Below are 16,477 nucleotides of genomic sequence, written 5' to 3' on the forward strand. Positions count from 1 at the left end.
CTGCCTGGAAAACCCTAGCTCATAGCATGGCTGGCTTCTTCTCCAACCTTCAGGTCCCAGCTCAGAAGTCACTTTCTAGAGGCTTTACCTGACCTAACGCAGCCCACCCCCATTTCCAATGACCTTACCATACCTGAAACAATCATCATTTATTATCATTTCTCTCTCTCTCCCACTAGGATGTAAGTTCCTGGAGAACAGCTTCTTTTCTTTCTGTCACCAGCCCCTGGAATATTCCTTGCTAAATAGCTACCTGGTTTAATGAATAAAGGAATACCATCAGCAAAAAGGCTTGGAATGAATCAGAAAGTGTTTTCATCTATCATGACTTCATTTCCAGATGGATATTTGGACTCTCAGATACCTGTAATTTTGGTTTGAGTCATTAATTCCCTTAAGTGGAAGATAATTTTTAATAGTATAGCTTCATTGTTTGAAAAATGGGCAGAAAGCATTCCTAGGGTGAGGATTTGTTCATTAATACTGTTAAGTTGTTATATGCTTTGAATAAAAAACACCAAGCAGAATTCTTTTTCGGGAACCTTGGGGTTGGGGTGGGGGGCAGGGCAGGATTTAAACTCTCCCCCTTTGGCTCATCTTACATCTCAGGCGTTTGGATCAGTGGCTCAAGGAGATCAGGGAGCCTGAAATGTGTGAACTGTCTCCTTAGAATAAACATCGATGCCTCAGGATCATGTACTTTAAAGTCTCCTAATTCTGTCTCAGCCCCCCTCACATCCCTCTCTCAGCTTCTGCCCATCCCTTCGCTGCTGCAGCTCCTAGAGCTCAGTACTGCCCGTTGCAGCGGGGAGCACAGGCAGGCTGTCCGAGATGCACGGGAGCTACAGTGGGAATGGCTAGGTTGCCATGGCAGGAATGCCGGCCACCTGGCCAGAGCCCCCGGGACCCCTAGGCCACTGGGCTCATGAAGCCCGCAGGAGGCCTGCGCTCCTTCTCCTGTCACTAATCTTTCCCAGCAGACTGTGGCCCTGTGCCACCATGCTCTGTCCTCCACTTGCCACGCTGAAAGTGACCATTCCAAACACACAGGATACTCCTCACTTCGGGAAGTTGCCAGGTACCTTGTTTCAATTGAGAAACCTGAAGAAAGACTTGGGTGCGGGTGGGTGGCTGGCTGGATCAGGATATTAATCGCATCATAATAGCTGATGAATCATCCTCTAAGTGTGTAAATGATTGCTTTCTAGAACAGGACTTGAGGGCAGAAATCCTACTAGACTTGTAAACAACGCTACATCAATTCCGTCAGTTCAAGGAAGGTGTCATGACTACTATGTTGATTGGTCAGGGTAGGCTTACGGTTGAAACAACCCGTTCCCAAACATCAGTGGCTTATCCCCGTAAAGGATTTCTCATGTCACAATCCAATCAGGTCAGCGGGGGTGGTGAAAGGGTGTCTCTGCTCCACACAATTCTCCAGGGACCCAGGCGCCTTCCTCCTGGTACAGAGGTTCTTAACCTGGAGTCCACAGGTCCCAGAAAGGCGGTGGACAGAATTCAGGGAGTCTGTGAACTTGGATGGGAGAAAAAGTATATCTTTATTGTCATTAATCTTTTAACTATGATTTAGCATTTCCTGCAATTATGATCGAAGACATCAAACCACAATAATGTTAATGCCACCTGTGACTTTACTACCAATAGAAATCATGGATATTTTCATATCACCTTACAATTTTAGCAGATATCATGAAATATCATTTATGCTTAACACTACTTTGAAATTATGATAGTTACTAGACTCACTTAAAGATCTGTTATTTAATGGCTTAAAGAGTATATATATTACCATTTCACAGAATTTTAAAATATTTTGACAGCTATTTCAGTACTCTTGCAGTTTTTCGTAATCCTATGTATTTTATTTTAACCATTAAAAAACATTATTCAAGAAGGGGTCCATGGAATTTAACAGACTGCCAGAAGAGTTCATGGCAAACAAAAGATTAAAAATCCCTGATCTAAACAACAAGGTCTGACTATATAGCACAGGGAACTATATTCAATATCCTATGATAAACCATAATGGAAAAGAATATTTAAAAAAAGAATGTGTGTGTGTATATATATATATGTATAACTGAATCACTTTGTTGTACGGCAGAAATAAACACAACATTGTAAATCAACTATACTTCAATTTTAAAAATATTGAAAATTTAAAAATCTCTGATCTAGTGGTTCTACCGTCCCCTAAGTCCTTGGGTATCCCCTACCTCTAGTCAGCAGAGCGGGCTTGGGTGACATTGAGAAGTAGTTTAGGGACGAGGCTTAGAAGGAATGTGTGTCACTTCTGCCCATGTTCCCCTGGCCCTGACCCCACCTAACTGCAAGGGAGGCTGGGAAATGAAGTCTAGTCTGTTCCCAGGTGAAAACGGGATGGGGCTTGGTGAGTACATGGAAGTGATTGTCACCGTGCCCGTGGAAACAATCAGCAAAGAGACAGCAGTCCAACGACAAGCACTCTCCCTGGAGAAAACTCACTCCCTGTCAAATTCACTCCGGGAAGTATAATCATAATAAGACCATAATAGCTGCCATTGGTTGAATAATTACTCCCGTCATTATTGCGCTAAATGATTCACTTTCATGATCTCATTTAATCCTCATAATAACCTTATGAGACAGGTACTATTGTTCCTACTTGATAAATAAGGAAACCAGGACCTGAGAAAGTCAGTCCAGAATCAGTGCTCTCAATCACTGGGCTGGACTGTTTTGGAAAACTTCTGAGATCCTTGTAAGAGAAGATGGAACTGTATGCTGGTGGAGAGGGTGGTTCCTGGAACCAGACTCCCAAACTTCACATCCCAGCTTTGCTGGAAGCTGGCTCATAGACAGGGCAAGTTTCACCGAAGCTTTCCATGAATCTGTAAAATGGTGATAATAATAGCATCCATCTTTTAGGATTAAATGAGATAAATTCTTAGACTAGCACCTGGCACATAGTAAGTGCTCAGTGAATGTTAGACACTGTCATTAATGCCTAAATGACACTGTGACCACCTTCATGAAAGTGAACTAAATATTCCAGCAGGGCTCAGTATTCATGAAGGATGCAAGAAAATCTCTGAGGTCACCAAGATCCTCACCAGCCAGGGGTTTTCCTTCAATGGTGTGCTGAGTTATGGTCAAGAGAATGGGATGCTGCTACTTTTCTAATGAAGGAAAAAATTAAAATTGTTGGGTTAGTTTTCATCTTAATGTAACTTTCTCTCCCATTTATAGAACTCCATGAAGGTGATGTTCAAATGCCTCTGGAAAAACTGTGGGAAGGTTCTGAGCACTGCAGTGGGTATCCAGAAGCACATCCGGACCATTCATCTTGGGTAAGGCAGCTCTCCCTTCAGAGCTTGGCATATGTCCATCAGTTCGATCCAGGGTCACTTGCACTCAGAATTACACACCACACTGTGCCTTAAAAATTCTGAACATAGGAATAGGGACCAAGCCTGCTTGATCTTCCTAATCACTATGGAGATGCCCCCTGCAGATAATATAGGCCAGTATGGCAAGTGGAAAGAACGTGGACTTAAATTTGTAAAGCCTCCTTAGTATACTCACTAAGTCAGGGGTCCCCAATCCCAGGACCGAGAATCGGTACTGGTCTGCGGCCTGTTAGGAACTGGGCCGCACAGCAGGAGGTGAGCGGCAGGTGAGCGAGCGAAGCTTCACCTGTCGCTCCCCATCTCTCCCCATCGCTCGCATTACCGCCTGGACCATCCCCTTCCACCACCCGCTCTGTGGAAAAATTGTCTTCCAGAAACCGGTCCCTGGTGCCAAAAAGGTTGGGGACCACTGCACTAAGTGATATTAAACAAGTCACTGCTTGGAGCCTCAGGTCCTTCTGAAAATGAGGCTAATAATATCAGCCCTGCAGGGGCATGTGTGAGGGTCAAAAATAAAATGTATGTTAGAATGATTTGTAAAAGATGGACCACTAGGGTAGGGTAGGGTAGGGTAGGTTAGGGTAGGGTATGGGGTCCTTGAACCCCCTGAAATTGTCTGTAAAATTAGATGTGCACTTTTTTCCCAGTGGAGTGTATTCGTGACTTTGAGCCTCAAAGGCAGATATAACCTGAAAAGGGTTTAAGAACCACAGTGACAATCAGTGCTGCTGTTGCTATTCTTCTGATGCCTGATGACCTGCTCTATCATTTTCTGTTGCCCAAATAAGTCCTTTATTTGTACAACTGACACTTCCTTGTGTTATATAAAAACCATTCTAAGGAAAGATGAAACTAAGTTTCTAGCAACAGGGATTGGGGGCCACTCCAGAGGGGCAATGGTAGTTCAGTTGCCTTGTGCTTTAGTCTCTGGGTTTTTCTTGTCCAGGGATCTGGGACTGAGAAGAGACCTTGAGAAGCTGTAAGTCATAACCAGTGTGCATAAGGCAAATCCAAATACATGACCAGTCCCCCAAAATGCTTGGACACAGAGGAGCCCTTTCAAAAAGATGAGTGTTGAGAAATAAACACTACAGTCACTTTGCCCAGCAAGGGATAAATTTAGGGAATGCATCATCCATAAAAAAAGTGGTAGAAAAAGAAAACAAGAACTGGTTCTAAGGTGATTTTGCTGATTCGTGTGGATCGGCTCCTTCAGTGACTGGAGGGAAGCAGAGATCTATCTCCCTCACCTGTAGGCTTGGGATACTGGAGACACAGCCAGACCCTTCCAGGGCACAGCACGTGGAAAGTCACCAAGCGCCGTGGGTGTGGCCCAGCAAAGCAGGGCATCTGCTCCGCTAGCCTGAGGGTCCACTTCATCCTCCAGGAAACACCAGACAGAAACACTGCGGGGCAGAATGCGCTCCTGTTCCTAAAGCCCTCGGAGAAGGAGATCCTGCAGCTTCTCCCCCCAAACCTCACTGTCAGCACAGCTCACAGAGTAAATAGCTCAGAGTTCTTTAAAGGTTTAGGAAGGGCTTCTGGAAGCTATAATCAGGACCTGGGGTATTTGTTTTAAAGTCCCTCTGCCCAACGCTTCAAATCCTATTCAGCACTACACAGAAACACATGCCATATATATGTATTTATAGACTATAAACGGCATCACAGGATTTTCCTTTGAGCTTCCGGGGTGCTCTCATGGTGGGTGAAATTCAACGTGCAGCCGCTGTATTCACTTCCCTGGGATTCCCTTTTTACTCTTCACATTGCCTTGGTGAATTAGGATTCACATCCCTGCCAGCCATCGCACAGGAATGGGCCTGGGTTAGCAGGACTCCAAGCCTGCTCTGTATGTATATGAAGCTCTCATGGACCTGGGTAGGGGTCGGAAGGGGACCGCCTTTGCCTTAATCCATGTCCTCCATGATGTGACTGTAGGAGGATGGGGCATTTTTAATGAGTGTTGGCTGTGGGACCTAGGGGAAGAAGGGGGCATTCCAGAACCCCCAAATATGTGTCTTGCATCTGATGTAGCTGCAGTGCACCCATGCCAGTATAAAAAGTACACTGTTTTTGTCTTAAGTCTCACTCCATTCTTATACACCAGGGGCTGATCCTGATTTATCCCCGTGTAGGACACACAATTTCCCCCAGGCCTGTGTGTCTATTAGTAGCACTCAGGCAGCCAGTAGCAACTCGGCCTGCCCTTTACTGGAGAGGAAGTGGGGACAGGAATAGAACAGATGCACATTCTTCAGCCCACTCTCTGGGGTCCATGCTCTGCTTGTAGGAAAGCCAAGCCCAGCCTGACCTGATACGGCGCAGACACCTCCCTAGACGCCTCAGCCTGAGACCTCAGGGGACACGGAATGGGGCTGGGAGAAGCCCCCGATGTGGCGAAACAGAAAGGCCGAGGAGAAGGGGAGATTTGTGTTTTAAGTTCTGTACAGGGATTGTAAGTGGGAAAAAAGTTTATTCCGAGTCAGTGTCCTGCGCCTGCCGGAAATGGTCATGAAATTTGGGGATGCCCCAGGGAAGGGAGATGTGCAGAGGCTATCCCATAAAACCAAGTGGCCAGATGTGCACCATTTCCCTAGAAATTCATAAATCCAATAAATGTTATTATTTATTCGACAGTTATTTTATGCAAAGCTTTCTGTGGAAAAGTACAATTTTCCATGTCTCAGGGAGAAAAACTGCGGAAGTACTAGAAGATATTTTTCCTGGTGATAGTAAACATCGAGGCTTTTTTTTATACATATAAATTTATTTATTAATTTTTGGCTGCCTTGGGTCTTCGTTGCTGCCTGTGTGCTTTGTCTAGTTGCGGCGAGCGGGGGCTACTCTTCATTGCGGTGTGCAGGCTTCTCATTGCGGTGGCTTCTCTTGTTGCGGAGCACAGGCTCTAGGCGCGTGGGCTCCAGTAGTTGTGGCACGCAGGCTCTAGAGCACAGGTTCAGTAGTTGTGGCTCACGGGCTTAGTTGCTCCACAGCATGTGGGATCTTCCCGGACCAGGGATTGAACCTGCGTCCCCTGCATTGGCAGGCGGATTCTTAACCACTGTGCCACCATGGAAGTCCCAACATTGAGGCCTTTTAACATCAGCCTTATTTTTATTTAATACGCACTCAGTGCTTATTATGTGTGTGGTACACTTCTAAGCACGTATGCAGTAGGCCCTCCATACCTGCAGCTGCAGAACCCACAGATACGGAGGGCCAGCTGTGCTACGTCATTTTGTATAAGAGTGCAGGCTGCCAAAATCACACACACAGCTAGAAGCTGTCAGGATTTGAACCCAGGAGATCCAACTCCAGAATTCATGCTGGGAATCACTGTGCTATAACATCAGCTTCCTTCGTTCATTCATTCAACATTTAATAGGCACCTACTGTAGGCCAGATGTGCTGATATGTGTGGTGTGACACAAAGATGAACAAGACATAGCCCTAGAGAATCAGTCTTAAGGAGGTGACAGGGGTTTAAAAAAAAATTACAGAAATGTACCAAGTCATTACATAAAGTGAATTAAATAAACTGAACGCACCTCACAGGGAGCTCAGAGGATCTAACAGTTCGGAATTAAGTCCTAACACCTAACATGCAAAATACTTCCCCAATTTGAGAGCTCAGGTCACTTCCACCTCCCGCCTCTCGCCCGGCCACTGTCAACTGCTCCACAGCCTGCTTGCTGGCCTCCCACCCCTCTTGCCCTCCTTTCCTCTATTCTCTCTCCAGACAATTGCCAGAGTGATCCTTTTAAAAAGTAACTTATGTCGGTGAGTCTATTTCTGTTTTGTAAATAAGTTCATTGGTATCATTTTTTTAGATTCCATATATAGGTGGTAGCATATGATATTTGTCTTTGTCTGTCTTACTTCACTTAATATGAAAATCTCTATGTTGCTACAAATGGCATTAGATAGCATTAGAAAACAAACTTATGGTTACCAAAGGGCATAGCATGAGAGGGGGTGAACTGGGGAGAGATAAATTAGGAGCTTGGGATTAACAAATACACAGTACTGTATATAAAACAGATAAACAACAAGGACTTACTGTATAGCACAGGGAACTATACTCAATATCTTGTAATAACCTATAATGGAAAAGAGTCTGAAAAAGAATATATGTATGCTTTATATATATATATAATATATTAAAAAATATATATATATATAATTGAATCACTTTGCTGTACACCTGAAATATTGCTACAATTTATGTCAAAGAGTGTTCTGCCTGTGTTTTCCTCTAGCAGTTTTATGGTGTCATGTCTTACATTTAGGTCTTTAATCCATTTTTAGTTTATTTTTGTGTATGGTGTTAGGGAGTGTTCTTATTTCATTCTTTTACATGTTGCTGTCCAGTTTTCCCAGCACCACTTATGGAAGAGACTGCCTTTTCTCCATTGTATATTCTTGCCTCCTTTGTCGCAGGTTAATTGACCACAAGTGCGTGAGTCTATTTCTGGGCTCTCTATTCTTTTCCATTGATCGATGTGTCTGTTTTTGTGCCAGTGCCATACTATTTTGATTACTATAGCTTTATACTGAAGTCAGGGAGCATGATTCTTCCAGCTGTGTTCTTTCTGAAGATTGTTTTAGCTATTTGGAGTCTTTTGTGTTTTCATACAAATTTTAAAATTATCTGTTCTAGTTCAGTGAAAAATGCCATTGGTATTTTGATAGGGATTACATTGAATCTGTAGATTGCCTTGCGGAGTGCGGTCATTTTAACAATATTAATTCTTCCAATCCAAGAACATGGTATATTTTTCCATCTGTTTGTGTTGTCTTCAATTTCTTTCATCAGTGTCATACAGTTTTCTGAGTACAGGTCTTTTACCTCCTTAGGTAGGTTTATTCCTACATATTTTATTCTTTTTGATGTGTTCCATTATGGGTTTCTTGTCTGCCTCTCCCCCTAGACTGTATGTTCCATCAGGGCAGAGTCTATTTATGTTTTGTTCACTGTAATAGTGGGACTCTAAAAAAAAAAGCCAGGACGTAGTAGACTCTCAATAAATTGTTGTTGAATAATTGATTGATTGGTTGATTAATTGCATACATTGCTTTAAGAAGTCAAGGAAGGCTTCCCTGGAAGTGGACAGTTGAGTGTTGCAGGATAGGTAAGAGTTTGCCAGGCAGACAGAACAGAGGAAAAGCATTCCAGACAGAAGGAACAGCATGTGACGTGCCAGATTTCAAGGCAAGAAAATGGCTTGGGTGAGTAGGATTGTTTTGCTCTCTTTTGCATTAGGCGTGTTGGGGAGTCTGATTACAGTGATGGAGAAGAAGACTTTTACTACACTGAGATCAAGCTCAACACAGACTCGGTGGCAGACGGACTGAGCAGCCTGGCCCCGGTTTCGCCCTCCCAGTCCCTGGCTTCGCCTCCTACTTTCCCCATCCCAGATTCCAGCAGAACAGAAACTCCTTGTGCCAAAACTGAGACAAAATTGATGACACCCTTGAGCCGCTCCGCTCCCACCACCCTCTACCTCGTGCACACCGACCACGCTTACCAGGTGACTGGCAAGGGACCCTGAGAGTAATCACTTTACTCCTGACCAAAAGCAGTAGCATTCTGACCTCTGAGTAAAGGATAACTCAGTGGGAAAACAGCATCCAAGAGAGCCCAGTAGCAGAGTTCGCTTTTTCTTTTTCTCCTTTTAAAGCCAGAATCTCACACGGATGAAACCCTGTAGGTCCTTGGACTTTGCAGTACTGATTGAAGATCCGATCCCTGAGACGCTGTTATGAGAATTAAAATCCTTAATACTGTAAAACTCTCAGAAGGGTGCCTGGCACGTGATATAAGTACCTGTTAAATAAAAAATAAAATAAGTGAAAAGATGAGCCTTGAAAAGTGCTGGCACAATGCCACCCTCGTCCTGCACCCCAGTCTGGGACTTAGTGCCCTCCCTTCTGAACTGGTAACTAACTCTGTCAGACTGGAGCTGTGGTTGTCAGTGTTCCCCAAATCAACAGTGTCGGCATCACCTGGAAACTTGTTAGAAATGTACATTTCTTGGGTTTGCCCCAGACCTGTGGGACCAGAAGGAGGGGTGGGGCTGAGCAGTCTATGCTTAACAGACCCTCTAGGGGATTCTGCTTTACTCCAAAGTCTCACAAGACCTTAGAGACAAATCCTGCAAATACAGGACACGGCTAAAGCTCCTTTTCCCCCAGCAATTATTAACTCTTTTAAGTGTTGATTTAGTAAAGTTTCAATACACTCAAATTTTTTAAAAAATTTTCCCATAATTATCAACCACCTTATGTAACTTTTTAGAAGAAAAATCTCCTGTACATATTTGTAATTGTGTTCTCCCACCCTTGTTTTATAAACACTTGGCATAGAACTGAGTATATAACCGAATTCAATTAAATCAAAACATTAAATTGTTTTAATCATTCTTTTGTTAGGGATCTACTTTTTAGTCTATCCAGCTTTTTAATTATCATTAGTAAATCTACAGAGGATACTTCTGGGCCAGTAGCTTTATTTTTTCTTTGAATTTCCAGAAGAGTAATTATCGAGTCTTAGGATATAACATGAACAGCTGTGTATTGCCAAAATATTTTCCAGTGGTGCCAGTTAGAAAACCACTGTCACTAGCAACTGTATGTATAAAAGTAGAAAAACTAAAGCTGGAGAGGAAGAATTCAGCCATTTATTTAGTAGACTTCAACTCAAGAGCAATGGAATAGAGCTAATTATTAAATTAGTTGATGCAATAACTTTCATTCCTGACTCTTCTTACGGCGGTCAAAAGAATTATTCATTCCTTTGTTCTTGTTTGTCAGTGTTGCATTTAGGTCCGAAATCGTGGGCTTGAACCAACTTAATTAAATTATTCTGCTTATCTATACAATGAGAGTTGGAACACACACTAAGGGATCTAGACTTTCCTTCCCAAACCATTTATTCACAATATTGGGATATTTTCTGTTTACAGATATTATAAATGCTCAGCATAAAAATATTAGAAACATAAGCAAAGAAAGAAAGTCCATCCTTAGTCCCAACAACAAGAAAGCCCCTTGGTTCATATTTTTGGTATGTCCTTCAAAAGTATTCTATGTGTGTATGTATACTCATTTTTTTAAGAAAATGGAATCTATTTTAGTACTGTTTTCACTATGCTTTGTTTTTTCCACTTAATATCTCATGAACATTTTCCCACGCCAATGACTATTCTTCAACAACATCATTTTTAATGGCTCCATGGCCATATCATGATATATCTACCCTTTTCCCTATTATTGGACATGTGTTTCCAGTTTTGTTAAATATAATACATAGTTCTGCAATGAACATCCTTATATCCATTTCCTGAGAATAAATTCTAGAAGTGGAATAGCTAACATACAGAACACTAAGAATTTTTATATGTATTGCCAAATTACCCTCCCAAAGTGTTGTAATTTACAACCTACCATCACTGCATAAAAAAGTGACTTCCCAACTTGATAGTGAGGAATTGTATATCACAGATGTCCTAAAATAGGTATATGTATGTATAAGCAAATTTCTTTTCAGAAATCGGTAGTCAAAAACTTTCTCCTTTTATACCTTAGATTGCTTAGATATATAAAAAGTTTATCTCTAGCTACTCTTATTGACTGTGTTTAATTTCCTCCTATTATAATTTAGTCATTAATATAGCTGAGATTATTTCTGAGGCCCTACTTTGGAAATGACAGCTTAAGACTCTGGGGAGAAATGTTCTTTCATAACAACTTTCTCTGTTTTCTATTTGACAGGCCACGCCCCCTGTGAACATTCCAGGATCGGCCAAGTTCACCCCCAATGGCAGCAGCTTCAGCATTTCTTGGCAGTCTCCTCCAGTTACCTTCACAGGCATTCCAGTAAGTAGAAAAGCAAAAAGCCAGAAATCTGGTCAAAGCCAAACGTATATTTAGAGAACAAATTGTAGAAACATGCAAGAAAAAGACAAAAATTGGAATGCCAGAAGAATTCTTTTTTTTTTTTTGTAATGATATTTGTAAATTCAGCGAGGTGTCTCGTGGTTCAGACAGGCCCAACTTCTTTGTAAAAAGGTGTTTTGACTGGAATTTTAGAAACTAAAAGACAGTTTCATCTGTTGATAAACAACTTGTTGGAAATATATCAAGATTTTTTGTGTGGGTGGTGTATTTGTATGTTTCCAAAAGGCTTTATAAAATTAATAGCTGAACTCAGACCCTGAATGTAAAAGAAAGAGACCCTATACATAAACGGCATTTATCATTATGAGTAACTTTATAAGATTTGACTTTGAAATTATTGTTTGTGGGTATGTCATTTTGCAAGTTCAAATAGTAGAAATTGAAATCACTTTCTTTCTTCCAAAGCCTGAATAGTCCATGCTGATGGGTAATTTGCAAATAAATGAGTGCTGAAATATGCCATCGGGTTTAAGTAGTATATAAGAATTGATTTGACATAGTAAATGATTACTGTCTGAAAACTCAGCATGAATTTGCTTGATTCTTAACTATTCATTTAAAAAGATATTGGGTCTTTTATAGCTTATCACAGAATATCCATAGACCCCCATCCCGCTGATGCTCAAGGGGGTTTATAACTCCTGATAAGGTTCAGGAAAGTGGCTTATGATAATAGACATTAACCTTATTTTCTCCTCTCCACCCCTCTCCCTAAGGACCTCACAAAAGCTTCTTATTGCAACCACTGGCAACTCCCAGAGGTTTCCAGCAAATACCAAGGCCTCCTGTGGAGCTGATAAAAATGAAAGTGGCTCAGTCAATTACGCTGTGCTCTGTCAATGAATATTTATTAAATTCCCTAGAGGAATAGTCAACAATAAAAAGCATCCTGCTGGCAGCAATTCGAGAATTTGTGGCTTCCAGAAAATACTCCTAGAATAGGATTTTTAAACAGGATCATGGATCTGGAGTAATTATGAAAGGTGCCTCCTTCACGAAGAGTGGGAACTGCTGGTTGTTCTCAAAAAGCAAGAATACAATGAATGCCCTGTTAGTAAACATTTAAAAAGAATAGCTTAGACATGTAGGTATTAGTTTTGTTTCTGGCAGGAACAATGATCCCCTAAGGTGGGTGTCAGAGGTAAACAATCAGCCCGTTTGGCGACTTTTTTTTTCTTTTTTGGATAGACATAAAGAGACCCAGAGTGGCTCTCCACGTGACATTTGAGACAACCCTTCTAAGCCAGCAAGGCAGCTGCAATCACAGAATGACAGAGACCTGCTATTCTGAATTCCATTCCTTCCCTTCTTTGATTTGAGCAGAATTTTCAAGGGCATCCCCCTAAAGCTCATCTGGTATAAAAACAAGTATAGTGTGTAGACAGAACAGCCCAGTTCAGACTTCCTTTCAAATTACCTCTATGACCAGCCCAAATGGAATATTTCCCCCTTTCTTCTATTAATTAAATCATCTCCTTCTGAAGTATAGTGTGACATCACGCTGTGTGGTTTTTTTTTTTTAATTGGGGTATAGTTGTTTTACAATGTTGTGTTAGTTTCTCCTGTACAGTGGAGTTCCCTGTGCTATACAGCAGGTTCTGATTAGTTATCTATTTTATACATATTAGTGTATACATGTCAATCCGAATCTCCCAGTTCATCCCACCACCCCCTGCTTTCTCCCCTTGGTGTCCATACATTTGTTCTCTACATCTGTGTCTCTATTTCTGCCTTGCAAACTGGTTCATCTGTACCATTTTTCTAGATTCCACATATATGCGTTAATGTACGATATTTGTTTTTCTCTTTCTGACATTTCACTAGTTCCATGTCCTCCAAAGTTCCTAAATGTCTTACACGGTAGGATACCAGCCAGGATCCCTCCTCCTGTTGGTTTTTCAACAGTGAAATTTTAAAACTCTTCTCTCTGTGGACACTGTGGACAGAGTCCCTCATTTTGCTATCGATTGGTTACCAGGGACGTTCTGGACTAGAGCTTTGACAGAAAGTTCATAGAGTAACTGAGTTAACTAGGCATCCCACTAAAATCCTACGTGAGCTTCTAATTTATCCTGTCGCCAGAGAATTCCCAATCTATCTGGTTTTAGACTGTTTCAGCAGTCAAGCTTGCCATTGCTATCTAAAAATAAAGGTGAGGGGATGGAGGGAGCTGCCATTTTCGAAGGCTTTTGTTTTATTCTAGAAAGAAGACAAGGAGGCTTACTACTAAAAATGTTCTTCATGTTGCCCTACTCTCTATCAATGCTTTTTTTAAAAGAAAAAAAAAACCTGGCTGTTTGCTGTCCGCCCCCTTCTACAGGGGGCTGGATCTCACAACTCCACACCGCCCAGGCATAGGACTGTCACATGTCCACTGGCTGGGTGCCAGCAACCGTCCCTGAATTCTCCAGGGGTGCTAGTCCCGCCTCTAGAAGACAGGGAACCAGGCTGACTCTGAGAACATGTGAATCCCCACCTCCTAAATTCGTGTAATAGGATTTTCAGACAGAAGCTCTAAAAGTTTTAAATGATAAGGTATTAGTGGTGGCTTCAACTTTATCCAAACTGAAGAACAGAGCAGTTGCCATTTTATTAAATCCTCATTAAAGAACACATTTCTTGTTGTACTCCAAAGCAAGTATTCTGAGGTTGTCAACCCCATTTAAGGTTTCCTTTTCTCCCATGTCTTTGAGACCTGGTATTGAAGAGGGCATGCTTTTGTATGCTTCCTAGAAAGTAGAAATAATCTCCTTCTGCGAAATCCCAAGGTTTGAAGAATTTTATTTATTCATTTGCCTACACTGGACTTCCTGAATTTGGGGCTTTAATAAGTTCCCTGGGTAAGACCTCTTCCCGGAGGTGTATAGCCCAGAAGGTTGATCTGCATATTCACGAAGGTAATGTTTCAGTCTTTTCTAGCCCAAGGCTATGGACATAGGGGTAGGGAGAAGACCATGGTTAATTACTGCTTTCTTTGACCTGTTTTTCCCCAATGACCCCTAATTATCTCCATTTCTTTCCCTGTCTTTTCATGGCAGAAAGCTGAGAGCTCTTGGCCCCTGTGTTAGTCTGCCATAATAGACTGTGTGGCTTAAACATCCCACATTTATTTTCTCACAAGTCTGGAGGCCAGAAGTCTCAGATCAGTGTGCTAGCTGATTCAGTTCCTGGTGAGGGCTCTCCTGCTACCTTGTCAGGAGCCAACTTTTTGATATATCCTCACATGGCCTTTTCTTTTTGGGGGTAGGGAGATAGAGAGCACTTTGGTGTCTCTTCCTCTAAGGACACTAATCCTATTGGATCAGGGTCCCACCTTTTGGACCTCATTTGTCTTTAATTACTTCCTTAGAGACCCCATCTCCAAATACAACCACACTGAGAATTAGGGCTTCAACATGTGAAGCGGGGTGGGAGGACACAAAATCCAGTCCGTAATAGGCCCCATGCAAGCAAATAGGAGCTAATCAACCTGCTATCCAAGGGCCATTCCAAGAGGCTTCAGGCCAGAATGACAGTCTCCAGAACTGAAATAGTAGTGCTTAATTGTTAGCTTTTTAGCTAGTTTCTTTTTTATTAAAACTTTGATGGAGGGTTCAGAATATTACGTTAGAAGAGATTAAAACCAAGAAAAGGGGATTTTTTCTTTTTTTTTCCCACTTGGGAGATAGAAAATCACAACAGAAGGACACAACATCTATATTACTGCTCTGGTGTGAAGCAAGCCCTGACTGGCATTTACAAGCCGTGACCTCTAGCCAGTCACAGGACCCCTTTCAAGCAATGCTCTCGACTCAGCTCTATGACAACCACCTTGTATCATTGTATTGTTGAACACAATGCCTGGCACTGGCTGACATTATGTTGTACTTCCTAGTGTTGTTATCTGTGACATGTCTCATTACTGTAAAACCGGGGGCAGAGAAAGTGGATTCTCCCTATCTGGGGTTGACTCATCTAACACAAATATACTCAACATATGGGAAAAATTAGCCACGATTTTTGCAGACTATAATTTAGAATTCTTTAAACTCTTCTGAGGTCACACCTAATCAGGAGACAAATTACAGGCATACAGCCCATTTTATTTATTTAGAAATAATACCATACAGTACTCTCTCTAAGTGTATTATATGCTTTATAAAACATGTCCCCAAATAGAACTTAAAAATGGTTAAGATGTAAAACAAATAACTCTGGAATGTGGAGGCCACTGGGAGAGAGAGCCAAATCATGTTTTCCAGGGCTTTATTCCAGGGCACACAGTACTGCCATCAGTTATGAGGCAGGATGGAAGAGAGAAAAAGCAGGGCTTTGACACCATTCAGAACCGAGTTCCAAGGTCGGCTGGTGTCAGACAGCCCATATTCAAATCCCGGGTCCGCCATTTACTTTCTGCGTGGCCTCAGCAACTTCCTTAACTTCTGCATTTCCTCGTCTATAAAGTGGAAGTGATAACGATGCTTATCCTGGGCTCCTTATGAGGATTAAATTAGATAACACAGGGGAAGGCACTTAGTGTAACAAGCTCTTGGTAATTACTGATACTACTTCTAACTCTGGGATGCATGTAGGCCAGTTCCCTGCTCCAAGCCTAAATTGTCTTCCCTACAAAATGCAGATAGTGCTTATTTTGCAGGCTTTTTGGTGAAGATTAAAAGGGAGTATAAATAACCTAGTGGCCTTTCACATTTGCAAGCACTGAATAAATGTTGGCTTCCTATGTCAGTCTCCCCTACCCTCAGCCCCAGCTAACATAAGATGCCAAAACATGATTGTCTTGCTATTAAAAAATCTCCAGGAAAGCTCCCGATCAATAGCCGGAGGATATTGATCCTCCCACAGAACTAAGCCGCACGCTGGTGTGGGAAGAGGGTCCCGGCTTCCACTATGCTGCAGCCTGTAGAAACCCAGGTCTGTGTGGAACGGGAGGGGCTGCCGTCAGACACGGCTAGACACGGAACACGTGTGCCCTCAACTCCAGACTTAAGAAAGCCGTTAGCAGAAATAAAGAAGGTGGAGAAGGGTTCTTCCTGCAGTAGGTCCAAATCTGCCCCTCATTCCTCCCCTAAACCTATGAGGTCACCAGTTTTCTAATTTCTGTTAAG

General features: G+C 42.2%; 1 protein-coding gene across 2 annotated transcripts in view; it reads left to right on the top strand.

Moving 5' to 3' along the window:
- Positions 1-16,477, top strand: part of ZNF704 (zinc finger protein 704) — a 249,524-nt gene that overhangs the window by 216,701 nt on the left and 16,346 nt on the right. For both annotated transcript variants that reach the window (XM_057532049.1, XM_057532048.1), the window contains exons 5-7: positions 3,250-3,350; positions 8,677-8,944; positions 11,187-11,291. In XM_057532049.1, the coding sequence (XP_057388032.1) occupies positions 3,250-3,350; positions 8,677-8,944; positions 11,187-11,291 (474 nt within the window). The remainder of the gene's footprint in view (positions 1-3,249; positions 3,351-8,676; positions 8,945-11,186; positions 11,292-16,477) is intronic.

Source organism: Balaenoptera acutorostrata, chromosome 17, assembly GCF_949987535.1.
Source record: "Balaenoptera acutorostrata chromosome 17, mBalAcu1.1, whole genome shotgun sequence".
NCBI lineage: Eukaryota > Metazoa > Chordata > Mammalia > Artiodactyla > Balaenopteridae > Balaenoptera > Balaenoptera acutorostrata.